Genomic DNA, 11,308 nt, shown 5'->3' on the forward strand with positions numbered 1-11,308 from the left:
ATGTGGAACTTGATCCCAGAACTCCAGGATCATGCCCTGGGCCAAAGGCAGGCACTAAACCACTGAGCCACCCAGGGATCCCAAGAACTGCCTCTTTTACTAGTTACCCTTACTAGCAAGAGAAAGGCCCCTGCTTCCCAATGCGTGGTACAATAAGGTGTTAATCCAGACACACAGGAATAAGCCTTGTAAAAGCAGATTTTTAAGGGAAGCTGTTTCTCTGCACCACCTACTCTGAGCACCAGAATTTCTATTGCAATTGTCAATTGAGGGCTATTCAGTCCCAAAATCTAACTTACAACAATGCCTAAAGTGTACTTTTTTTAAAATAATTTTTTTAAGATTTTATTTATTCATGAGCAACACAGAAAGAGAGAGAGAAAGAGGCAGAGACACAGGCAGAGGGAGAAGCAAGCTCCATGCAGGGAGCCTGACTTGGGACTCCAGGATCAGGCCCTGGGCTTAAGGTGGTGCAAAACCCCTGAGGCACCCGGGCTGCCCCTGAAGTGTACTTTTAATGCGATACAATGAAATTCATTACCAGTAACTGACCTAAACATTAGAATACAATAAGCCACCTGTATAGATTCCATCATGAAAATCAACCCCCATTTTCCCCCACCCCCCACTAAGGAGTTCTAAGAATCCTTAGCTAGATATAGGTAGGGAAATTATTTATGATTTGATCTCATTAAACTCTTCTTCCTTTGTCATCCCAGGCCTGCATTATTTGCTGACTTTTTTCCCAATAATAATTCATGTTCCATAACAGTAAATGATCTTTCTCATATGGAAGCTTTAATGATTTCTTACAGAAAATTTTCATTTCTATTTCTATAATTATTCAAGGTGCATACTTTAAGCAAGAGTCTTTACCAACTGTCCTTCTATTGCTCCGGAGATTCCAGTTGCTCTTTTACCTCAAATTTATACAAGGCTTAAATTTTCAGCAGGATAGTCTCTGTCAGTACATGAGTATAGGGTTTCTTTCATCACTAATCTGCAGTTGGGAGTCACAGGGGTCATGGAGGGGCATGGGCCCTCTATAGTCCTGGGATTTTTTTTTAATAACAAAAAGAATAACTTTCATATTGAATACTAGATGAAAAATTCCTTTTTGTTGTATTTTTACCATGATACTTCCTATAGCATACTACAAGAAAACTCCAAGTGAGGGTTTAGGTTTACTAACCTAAAAACGGACATTTCATGTCCATAGGTCCACAATAGGTCAGTCACCAGAGAGTCTTGAATTCTGATAAGCCATATAAGGAATGAGAAGCCTGAGTTCCAGCTGAGATCGCCCAAGATTTAGGGTTCATACAATGAAAATGGCTGCTGCTGAAGGAGGCATGCATCTAGCTGTCAAGAATAAAAGAAAAAGAATATGAAGAGAGTGAAAAGTGATGTAATATGCAGTTCTAGAATATTTGCCAGCAACTTGATTATGGGGTAACATATAAATATAGAGGAACTATTTTTTTAAAAGATTTTATTTATTCATGAAAGATACACAGAGAACGGCAGAGATACAGGCAAAGGAAAAGCAGGCTCCCTGCAGGGAGCCCAATGCAGGACTTGATCCCAGGACCCTGGGATCACAACCTGAGCCAAAGGCAGACGCTCAACCACTGAGCACCCAGCTGCCCTAGGAGAACTAATTTTCAATAAGAGAAATGAGTAGTTGTCTTAGGCACTTAGAGGTTACTGGGTATCTTTAAAAGAATTATATCTGTCCAACTCTTTTACCATGTCTATATGCAAATTATTGGTTCCTATCACTCTCTAATAATTCAAATATTTTCTTTAATTAAGAGATAACATACAGAGTTCCTGAGTGGCTCAGTCGGTTAAGCATCTGACTGATGTCGGCTCAGGTCTTGATCTCAGGGTCATGGGTTCAGGCCCTGCCTAGGGCTCCAGGATGAGTGTGGAGCCTACTTTATTTATTTATTTATTTATTTTTTTGGAGCCTACTTTAAAAAAGAAAGAGAGAATGATAACATACAGACTGTAAAACATATTTAGTGTACTAATCAATGTATAGCTCAATAACTTTTACACACATATGTATACATATATGACACACACATATACATATGAATGTGCCTGTCTTATAAATATGTAGCCACAGCCCAGATTAAGATGGAAGATTTCTTACATTCCATAAAGTCCCCTTGTTCCCCTTCTCAGTCTAGTATATACAGCAGTTATAAAGTAGCTGATTTTAACAAAGAAAATACTTTGAAGATTACTCACATTGATTGTACTAGAAATTGCATCAGCTATGAAGAAGAGACACCACAAAACAGTGCTTTGGACACATTAGTGGTTTTATTTTGCCCTTATGTGGGAAGAAGTCCAGATGGAATGAAAGTTCCCAAGGACCTAGTTTCCTTCCTCCTGGAATGCTACCCTTATCCAGGAGCAACCTTCTGGGTTGTCATAGAGCTGGCGACTCCACCCAAGCAGGAAGAAGGGTAAAGGTAAGGAGCAAAAGGCCCCACCTGCTGAGTCAGGGTCCTGTCAATGCTTTCTCGGAAGCTCCACCAAACCACGTTTGCCTAAATCTCAAGGGTTAAAACTGTGTGCCAAATAGTTTTGGGTGGCAAACCCAAAATAAAATTGGATTTTATGAATAAGAAAAAAAAAAGAGGATGGATATTGGTTACCCAGTGGTCTCGGCCATACCAACAGCCACAAATTGCTCCAATGAATGACCCTTCTTGAAAATGCCACTTTGCTTGTAATGGATAAATGCAATCTGAAATTGTCCCACAATGGGTAATGTGTTCTGAAACAAGCATTCCTATAATCTCTGCTACAGATATAATATTAAAACATTTGGAAAATAAAAACTCTAGTAAGGTACTGCTTCAAAATATGTTTCCCAAAATAACATAACTTTTCTCTATTCTGAAGAAGGAAAATACAGGAAAAATATTTAAGGGTAAAATTAAAATAATTTGTTTAAGATCACACAAACAACTAAAGAAAAGTAATGACATTAATGCATTTGATGTACGTTAATTCATTAGGGACCAAAACTGGCAGTTTGGCCATTTCCAAATTGTAACTCTGTTCATGATTATTGGGATTATGAGCTTTGATTTAAACTAGGAATTTTTTTTTTTAAACACACTGAACGGGCCTAGAGTGTACAGTTGCACCATCTCTTATCTACAATTTTGAGTTCCCAAAATTTGAAAACCGAAAACTTTTTTGCTAGTTGTACTATTGGGTGACAAAACTGACCTGAATTGACATGGGGCTATTTAGAGTCTTTCTTTACCTCATTTAGCATGATCAGTCATATATTTTGTTATTATATTTGGTTAAGGGGTGCTGCATCATATGACTACTTTAAAATTACAGAAGTCCCCCTTTATCGGCAGAGGGTATCTTCCAAGATCCCTAGTGGATGCCTAAAACCTCACACAGTACCAGCCATCCATATACTATGTTTTTTCCTACACATACATACCTTTGACAAAATTTAATTCGTAAACTAAACACAGTAAGAGATCAACAATAACTAGTAATGAAATAGGACAATTATAACAATATACTATAATAAAAGTTATGTGAATGTGGTCTCTCTTTCAAAACATCTCATTGTACTATACTCACTCTTCTTGTTGTGATGATGTGAGCTGATAAAATGCTACGTTATGGATGAAATAAGGTGAATGATACAGGCATCATGACGTAGCATCAGGAAACTAGTGACCTGATGATTTGTCAGAAGGAGGATCATCTGGTTCCTGACAGAGGGTAGGGCTATGTACTTGAAACTGTGGGTAAGGGGGACTCTGTATTTTAAAACTCCGAATTCTGAAACAGCTTCCTTCACCGCACCATTCTGGGAGGTAAAGGTCTGAAAAACTGCATTACCTAAGTGGTTCACAGCTTGATTTGTTTAGAGATTCCTATCATTCCCAAAGCTCATTAAAGGAATCACCCGTCATTGCTTTCAAAATTTTTCTAAGTCTTAGAATCTAAGAAATTGAACACATTATTTCTGTCCACGTATACATAGCATTTTGCTTTGCTGACAAAGAGTAAATTCAAAAAGGATAACTGTTTTGATTCCAGTTGTATTAGTTAAATTCTAGCTTTAATAATGCATTGGCTCATTTATTTATTTTTTTTTAAAAAGTGTTACTTGAGCTTTGTTAAACTGATATGAAATACAAGGTTTTTGGAATAAAAATTACCAAAGTCAGCCCTTGAAAAAAAGAAGCGGAGAATGAGGCAAATGGTTGCCTGAATTCTTTCTTTTCATTTTACTAGTAATATGTATGATCATAGATATGATCATAGATGAGCTAAGTTATAATCAATGGCTACAATGATGCGATGAAACGTAGATTTTTAAAATCTAATAGCAAGACAATGTGATCCAGCTATGTAAATTCACAAGTTGCACGGAGTTTTGCTTTTTTTTCTCTACTTCACCAAAACTTCTCTGGATCTTATCATCACTAAAACCCCCCAAATCTCGAATTCCAACATTCTACTCTTTGAATATAATTCACTTGCTTAGATACAGAGGAACCCCTGTCTGTAGCTTACAAGCCTCTGCAGGGTATCATTTCCTTTCTGAACTCACCTGATGTCATTTTCTCCTCTTCTAATATGCTGCACCCACACTGGCCTCATTTTACTTCCTGGAATACTTCAAGATCCATTCTGCCTCAGGACATTAGCACATGTTGTAACCTCCTTCTGCTCTGCTATTTCTCACATATTTTTCAAGTTTGGCTCCTTCTTATCCATTAAATCTAGCTTCAACGGCACCTGCTTAGAAACAACTTTCCTTACAAACTTATCTATGTGTTTCCCTCCCTATTTTTTACTAAGACTTCACTGTTCATTTCTTTAATAGCACTTGTAATTTTACAATTTTATATTTGTTTGCTTGCTGTTTCTCCTGAAAATACAGGAAAAATATTAAAGGGTAAAATTAAAAGAATTTGTTTAAGGCCAAACAACTAAAGAAATGTAATGACATTAATGCATTTGATGTACATTAACTAGACTCCCCACTAGACTATGAACTCCTTGAAGGAGATGAAAAACTCTTGTTCATGAATATAAGTGTAGCTCAAAGCATCATGCCTGGCGCATTCTAAATTCTCAAGAACTATTCGAATAAACAACATGAGAATTATTTATCCTATGTCTTTCAGTGATAATTTTTCCAAGACATCTCACTCTACATTTTACCTTAACCAAAAAAAAAAAAAGGTGTTCAGAACTTGTATATCATGAATATTGGCTCAAAAACTCCGAAGAAAATTCTCCCATGACTCCTAACTCTGGGAAACGTACAATGGTGGTAGAAAGGGAGGTGGGCGGGGGGTGGGGGTGACTGGGTGATGGGCACTGAGGGGGGCACTTGATGAGTTGAGCACTGGGTGTTATTCTATATGTGGGCAAATTGAACACCAATAACCAATAAAAAATAAATTAAAAAAAGAAAATTCTCCCATAAGAAAGAATATAAGGGACGCCTGGTGGCTAAGCAGTTTGGCGCCTGCCTTTGGCCCAGGGCGTGATCCTGGAGTCCCAGGATCAAGTCCGGCATCGGGCTCCCTGCTTGGAGCCTGCTTCTCCCTCTGCCTATGTCTTTGCCTCTCTCTGTGTATCTCTCATGAATAAACAAATAAAATCTTTAAAAAAAATCATATAATTAGAAATATGCACATTGTGAAATGTGCACAGAAGATTCTAATCTATAGATAATAAAGTATACATTGCATGCGCATCCATATATGTATATACAGATGTATATGTATAATTATGAATGTATAATTGCATGTATGTATGTGTACATATATCGATGTGCATGCACGTATCAGTGGTGGAAGGGATGGGAAAGAAAAGAACAAGGCTAGGGTGGTGGAAAGACAAAAGGACATAGTGAAAATGGCTTCTAACAAGTTTTTTTCTACTGGAAGGAAAACTGCTTAAAAATCACTCAAGAATTGTAGTCTTCTCTCTTTATTAGATGACTCTTTAAGGATATTTTTTGATTATAATGAAATAAATATCAATGAATTTTATTCTTATCTTTATTGATTTACAAAAGAACCCAGGTATTTAGACATCCACTTTAACGCAGCTGTTCATTAAATATATCTGAATCCAAGTCTTTCATCATTTACTTCAGTTGATCCTAGAGCAGGGACGGTAGACATAGCCCAGAGAGGGGGTCTAGCTCAGGTTCTATCTAAATGGGCCTAGGACCTCGGCTGTAGGTGCCCTGTCTGGCAAAAGTTAAAGTAGGTGTCTCCGAATGCATAGTGAGCTCTACCCCCTGGTTTGTGGTGGAGAGTCCCTGTTTATTCCGGTCATCATATAATTAAAAATACGTTCCCTTTCACTCTCAAGTGTCCTGGTTAAGACGGCAAATGCAGTCACCCTAACCATGGCTCCTTATGAATGTTAACTATTAAACGCCAGGCAGGGATGGGGATGCGATACCAACAGTGTGTGTGTCTGGAGAGAGGGATGGTGAAGAACGTAGGCAGTCCAATCCCCACCTCTGTCTTCCTCCAGCCCCTTCAAACCTGGTTCTATCCTTGGCTCATTAGAAATTGAGCTGGCAAAGAATTGTATCCTGAGTGTGCTCAATTAATGCACATATGCTGTATTCGACACATTTCGATATTTGCTGCCATTTCGACTTTACGTTTGCAATCACTGTGTCGCATTTAGTGTCACATTTTTTTAAATAATAAATTTAATTTTTATTGGTGTTCAATTTGCCAACATACAGAATAACACCCAGTGCTCATCCCGTCAAGTGCCCCCCTCAGTGCCTGTCACCCAGTCACCCCCACCCCCCGCCCTCCTCCCCTTCCACCACCCCTAGTTCGTTTCCCAGAGTTAGGAGTCTTCATGTTCTGTCTCCCTTTCTGATATTTCCCACACATTTCTTCTCCCTTCCCTTCTATTCCCTTTCACTATTATTCATATTCCCCAAATGAATGAGAACATACACTGTTTGTCCTTCTCCGACTGACTTACTTCACTCAGCATAATACCCTCCAGTTCCATCCACGTTGAAGCAAATGGTGAGTATTTGTGATTTCTAATGGCTGAGGAATATTCCATTGGATACACTTTTTTTTTTTTTTTTAAGTCTCAGACTTCGTTCTCATTTAAAAGCCCAGTCGAAAGACCTTATACGTATGTAAAGCAGGAAGTTCAAATTACAGTCAGGTAAATCTCTGGTGACTGGTGTTCTTTTCAAAACAATTAAAAAAGAAAAACTCATAAAAGCAGCACGTTTCTAAGACACCCTCCCCCTTCCCAGAAATCCCACCCTGAGTTCAGACTGGACAATGTACTTTTAGTACTGTATTTATTTTGGATTTTTACCACTTCCTGGAGGCCAGGAGGAGGCAGAGTGGGAGGATCCAAAAAAACTCAGCTCCACAGCCATTTTGTTTGTAAGGCAGAGCGAGTGGTAGGACTGTGTCAGCCTGGAAGGGTTTTTGAAATAGAATTTTTAAGGCGGGGTGGGGCGGGGTGGGGCGGGGTGGGGCGGGGTGGGGTGTGTGGGGGGTTATGCCTATTGTCTTAAATGTGACCACTGAAGTCATTTCGTTTTCATCCTTTGCACAAAACGGTACTTATCGCTGCTCGGGAATTCTATTTCTGCAAGGAATGGAGGCTGTCCGAGCTGCGGGAGTCGTGAATTCTGTTCGCGGAGGGCCGCCTTCTCGGGTCCCCAACGGTGCCAAAGCAAACACCTGTCGAGGGCCATGGTTTCTCAGTGACTATAGTCTTTCAATGGCCGTGTTTGGACCCGAATTACAGACGGACGAGCCGAGAGGCAATCCGCATCAGAAAAAGCCTTGTATTCGGCGGAGCCGCGGCTCGGGGAGGAGCGCGCCTCCGGGCGCGAAGGGGCCTTCTCGGGAGCTCGGGGCAGGCGCGGGCGCTATTGTTTTGCAGCGTCACTTCGTAGCGGGCTTAGACTTTGCCATCGGGGTGGCTGTGCTTTTAAAAGCCCAGTGTAAAATGGCACACACACCGCATTTTTTCCGAGCCGCGGGAGGCGGGGGCGCGGGGAGGCGCAGGCTGCGCGGACGCCGCGCTCGCAGCCAATCGGGGCGCGCCTGCCCGCGGCGCAAACTTGTTAACCCCGGCGGCTGCGGCGGCCGCTGCCTGCTCCGCGCTCCCCGCTCCCCGCTCCCCGCTCCCCGCTCCCCGCTCCGCGCTCCCCGCTCCGCGCTCCCCGCTCCGCGCTCCCCGCTCCGCGCCCCGCGCTCCCCGCTCCCCGCTCTCCGCCGCGGTGCCTGCCGCGGCCTCCGACGCCCTCCGACGCCCGCGGAGCCCGGGGAGGCCACCCCAGCCCGCCCGCGACCATGGGACAAAGTCTTACTTTCTATTTGCCAAATATTTTAAGGATGTTTGAAGGCCCGTACGCTGCCGGGAGGCTGCTGTTTCTGGGGGCTCGAGTATCCAGCCTATATTGTTGCAGTTATTTTTCAACAACTGCCTTCTTCTTTGCCTGCACGAATGGTAAGTTTGTGATTTTAAACGTTTATGTCGTTACATCTTTGAAGGAGCCACCGGGTAAAGAGGATTTTCATTGTGTTTCTTCTAACAGAACCAATCTTTGTATTTTTTTCTTTTTCTTTAGCTTTGATCTCTCTGCGTATTCCACCTAATCTTGGCTGGTACATTTTTTACTAAAATGTACTAAAAAAAACCCCACAGTTGTGGGTTTTTTTTTTTTTCATCATCCTGAAAGCTAAATATTTGTGAAATGAATTATACTTTGATTACTGTGAACTACAGGGGAACTCAGCTATTTCAAGATGGACTTGTTTTGTGCCAGCAGTGTTGGTAATGCCAAATATGTGCATATCCTCTTTATAAAAATTATGTATTACCTAATTTGTCCAGGACTAAATTATCAGCAGACAAACTGTGGATATAGTTTTGTTTCTTCTCTCTTTTTTTCTTTTTAAATAGGCCTATTGTGGTTTTCTTGATGGATTACTTGGATACAAACTACAGAAAAGCTGCCCTTGGTATGATGAAGGTGGAGATTGACATAACCGGGTTTATATTAAGTTATGGCTGTTACTAAATAGTGGATCTTTTATTTGCTGATCAGATCTAAACTTGTATTCCATCACATTAATTCTTTGAAGCTCTTCATTAGATAATCTTTGCAGATCTACCGTGTTTTTCTCCAAAAAGGTACATTTGGGAGACATTTTGTAATTTTTGGCATTTTTCTAATTTTTTTTTCTTTTTTGCACACGGTAGGAGATCTTTTTTGTTTTGCATTGATCTGTGTTGGTGGCGCTGTAGTGCTCCTCAACAATTTATGTCAGTTTCACTAAAAGAAAAAAGGAGGAAAAAAAAAAGAGGTGGGGTAAGATTGGATCTATTATCTTATCCCTTTATTTCCTTAAAGAAAGTTCAATTTGGTCTGAGGAATCAATTATTCAGTTGTATTATTTAAATGTTTGTTGTGAACTGTGAACTGTGGGTTGAAAGCAGACATGTCGTCACAACCCGTCCAGGGAGCATCAGGGACAGGCATGCAGTTTGCAGTTTTATCTGATCTGATTATCGCTAGATCAGAATTTTTCAATAATAAGCTGTTGGCTTACCTTCTCTTTTCTCGGTAATATTTTGCATTTTCTTTATATTACAACACTATACGTGTTAATGTCTTTTCAATGTAACAAAACGTTTGAGTTTTAGTTCACTCAACACTGTAAAAGTTGAATTTCGTATTGAACCTAGGGATTTCTTAAATAACTATTCTAAGTTTCTCCTGGGAATTTTCTAGTAGTTTGACGTGGAATAATGCCTACATTATTATTTATTTTGAAATGATACTTCCAATTGAATTTATGTATATCCTTGTTTTGAAAAGAGTAAGTATTCTAGAATAAGATAATCTTTTGAGAATATGTACACAACTGCTTCTAACTTTAAAAATATTGGTATTCATGTGTCTAAATGCAGGTAAATGTTTTTCATCTTTGTTCTTCTTGAGAGTTATCTGATTAGAGAATATGGGGTTTAGGCCCAAAGCCTCCCAAGAACAAAATGTATATTACAATATGACATAGGTTATACCCATCCCTGTGAACATTTTAGTTGTTTATGAAGGTAGTAGGTATAGCCTTCTTTCAAAAAGAAAGTGGAAGGAATCTGTAATCATGCCTAAAGACAGATTATTTTGCCAAATAAAATAAAAACAACCAAAATACTATTCAAGACCACCTTACCATATGATTGAATAAATTCTGGAGAGAGTGAAATTTCTGGAGTTATTGTTTTTATTCACTTTGAAATAGGTAAAGTTTACTTCACTAATCATTTAAAATTCTGAAGTAAAAGAATGTGTGAAAATGACTAAGATTAGTATTTCTCATTTTTGTGTCCATATAATTTATTTGTATAGGACTCTTTCCTTGAACTTCAAAAATAATTATGTATCATGTCCATATTTTGTTTATACTATACTATAAAAATTTGAAAATGTCCACTGTAACATTTTATCCCTTTATAAAATTTAAGTGCCCCCATCAAGACTAGTTTTGACATTATAGATTATTTATAGAATGAAATACAGCAGGTGTAAATATACTATCTAACCCTCTGGTTATTCTGGAGAGTTTAGTTCTCTGAAGTTGATCTACTGAATAAAATAAACTTCCCACTATGTTTGTTGCTAAAATATTCTGCTATTCAGCTGCTGATATATTTTAATCTGCAAAAACTAAAAATATTTATATATTGTAGCCCCCCTTTTATAAACAAACTGATGCTATGAAGTCCATATGTAGCTATGCAATGCTCTTTGTTCTCCTACATCATTGACTATTACATCATTGATTATGAAGTAACCATTATAGTTAAATCTTCACTTTTTAAAATCATCCATATATATTTATATTAAAGGTATTATTTTATATGTGACTCTTACATGACTATGTAGGTAAGGAGGTTTAGACTACAAGGCAAAAACAATTTATTATTTTATATTATTCTCCATTTTTAAATCCACCTTGTGCTTCATTTTAGCTCTGGATTCTTTGGACATTAATTCTTTTTTTAACTGACAATATTTTTGTGAGCATTTACTCATGAGTTTGGTGTGATTTAGATTAGAATTATTATAAACTATGTTTTTATCATGAAAAAAAATCTTTATTTATTAAGTGTAGTCTAGAGAGAACTCAGTTTTCCATAGTAACAGTTGCTGGATCGTGAACAATAAAAAATTATTTTTAAAAAATCCTGAAATGTCATTTTAGTTAAC

The 11,308-nt window shown here is 38.8% G+C and overlaps 1 protein-coding gene and 1 long non-coding RNA gene across 3 annotated transcripts in view; one reads left to right on the plus strand and one right to left on the minus strand.

The window, feature by feature from the left end:
• Positions 1–833: 833 nt before the first annotated feature.
• Positions 834–11,308, minus strand: part of LOC129515561 (uncharacterized) — a 31,820-nt gene continuing 21,345 nt past the window's right edge. Inside the window, exon 4 of one of the 2 annotated variants that reach the window (XR_008665600.1) lies at positions 834–1,362. This is a non-coding gene — a long non-coding RNA (uncharacterized LOC129515561). Of the gene's footprint in view, positions 1,363–8,545; positions 9,368–11,308 lie in introns of those variants that run through there. The other variant, XR_008665599.1, reaches the window with a different exon arrangement.
• EPC1 (enhancer of polycomb homolog 1) overlaps positions 7,582–11,308 on the plus strand; it is a 92,461-nt gene continuing 88,734 nt past the window's right edge. The window contains exon 1 of the mRNA XM_055334486.1: positions 7,582–8,538. Coding sequence (XP_055190461.1) covers positions 8,536–8,538 — 3 coding nt within the window. The 5' untranslated portion in view covers positions 7,582–8,535. The remainder of the gene's footprint in view (positions 8,539–11,308) is intronic.

This window comes from Nyctereutes procyonoides, unplaced genomic scaffold (genome assembly GCF_905146905.1).
Source record: "Nyctereutes procyonoides isolate TBG_1078 unplaced genomic scaffold, NYPRO_anot_genome, whole genome shotgun sequence".
Taxonomy (NCBI): Eukaryota; Metazoa; Chordata; class Mammalia; order Carnivora; family Canidae; genus Nyctereutes; species Nyctereutes procyonoides.